Source organism: Acanthisitta chloris, unplaced genomic scaffold, assembly GCF_000695815.1.
Source record: "Acanthisitta chloris isolate BGI_N310 unplaced genomic scaffold, ASM69581v1 scaffold138, whole genome shotgun sequence".
Lineage (NCBI taxonomy): Eukaryota > Metazoa > Chordata > Aves > Passeriformes > Acanthisittidae > Acanthisitta > Acanthisitta chloris.
In genome coordinates this window covers 11,335-11,635 of record NW_008688424.1, presented here as the reverse complement: position 1 = coordinate 11,635, position 301 = coordinate 11,335, and the positions used below count along the sequence as shown (strand labels likewise).

The 301-nt window shown below is 70.4% G+C and overlaps 1 protein-coding gene across 1 annotated transcript in view; it reads right to left on the bottom strand.

The window, feature by feature from the left end:
- Positions 1-4: 4 nt before the first annotated feature.
- Positions 5-301, bottom strand: part of PCSK7 (proprotein convertase subtilisin/kexin type 7) — a gene marked incomplete at both ends in the record, with an annotated part of 11,626 nt that continues 11,329 nt past the window's right edge. Inside the window, 1 exon segment of the mRNA XM_009080985.1 lies at positions 5-301. This exon segment is cut by the window's right edge and continues 18 nt beyond it. Coding sequence (XP_009079233.1) covers positions 5-301 — 297 coding nt within the window.

Below are 301 nucleotides of genomic sequence, written 5' to 3'. Positions count from 1 at the left end.
CAGCCTGTCCCGGCGGGCACTGCCTCGTGGAGGGTCACAGCTCGGCCACCGCCGGCAGCTTTGGGGGGCGTGGGGCTCCAGGACCCCTCCTCGCCCTCACCAACAGGCTCTGGGTGCTCACACTCCATCTCGGCCTCCTCCGCGTCCTTCTCGCGGTACAGCGGCACCGACTCCATCTCCAGCCCGTTCCCCAGGGCGCGGTGCTTCCCGCCCTGCTGGTACCACTTGCAGGCGCTGGAGCCGGAGCAGGCCACGTCCAGCCCCGCCGCGTTCCGCGTCAGGCAAACCTCCAGCATGTAGT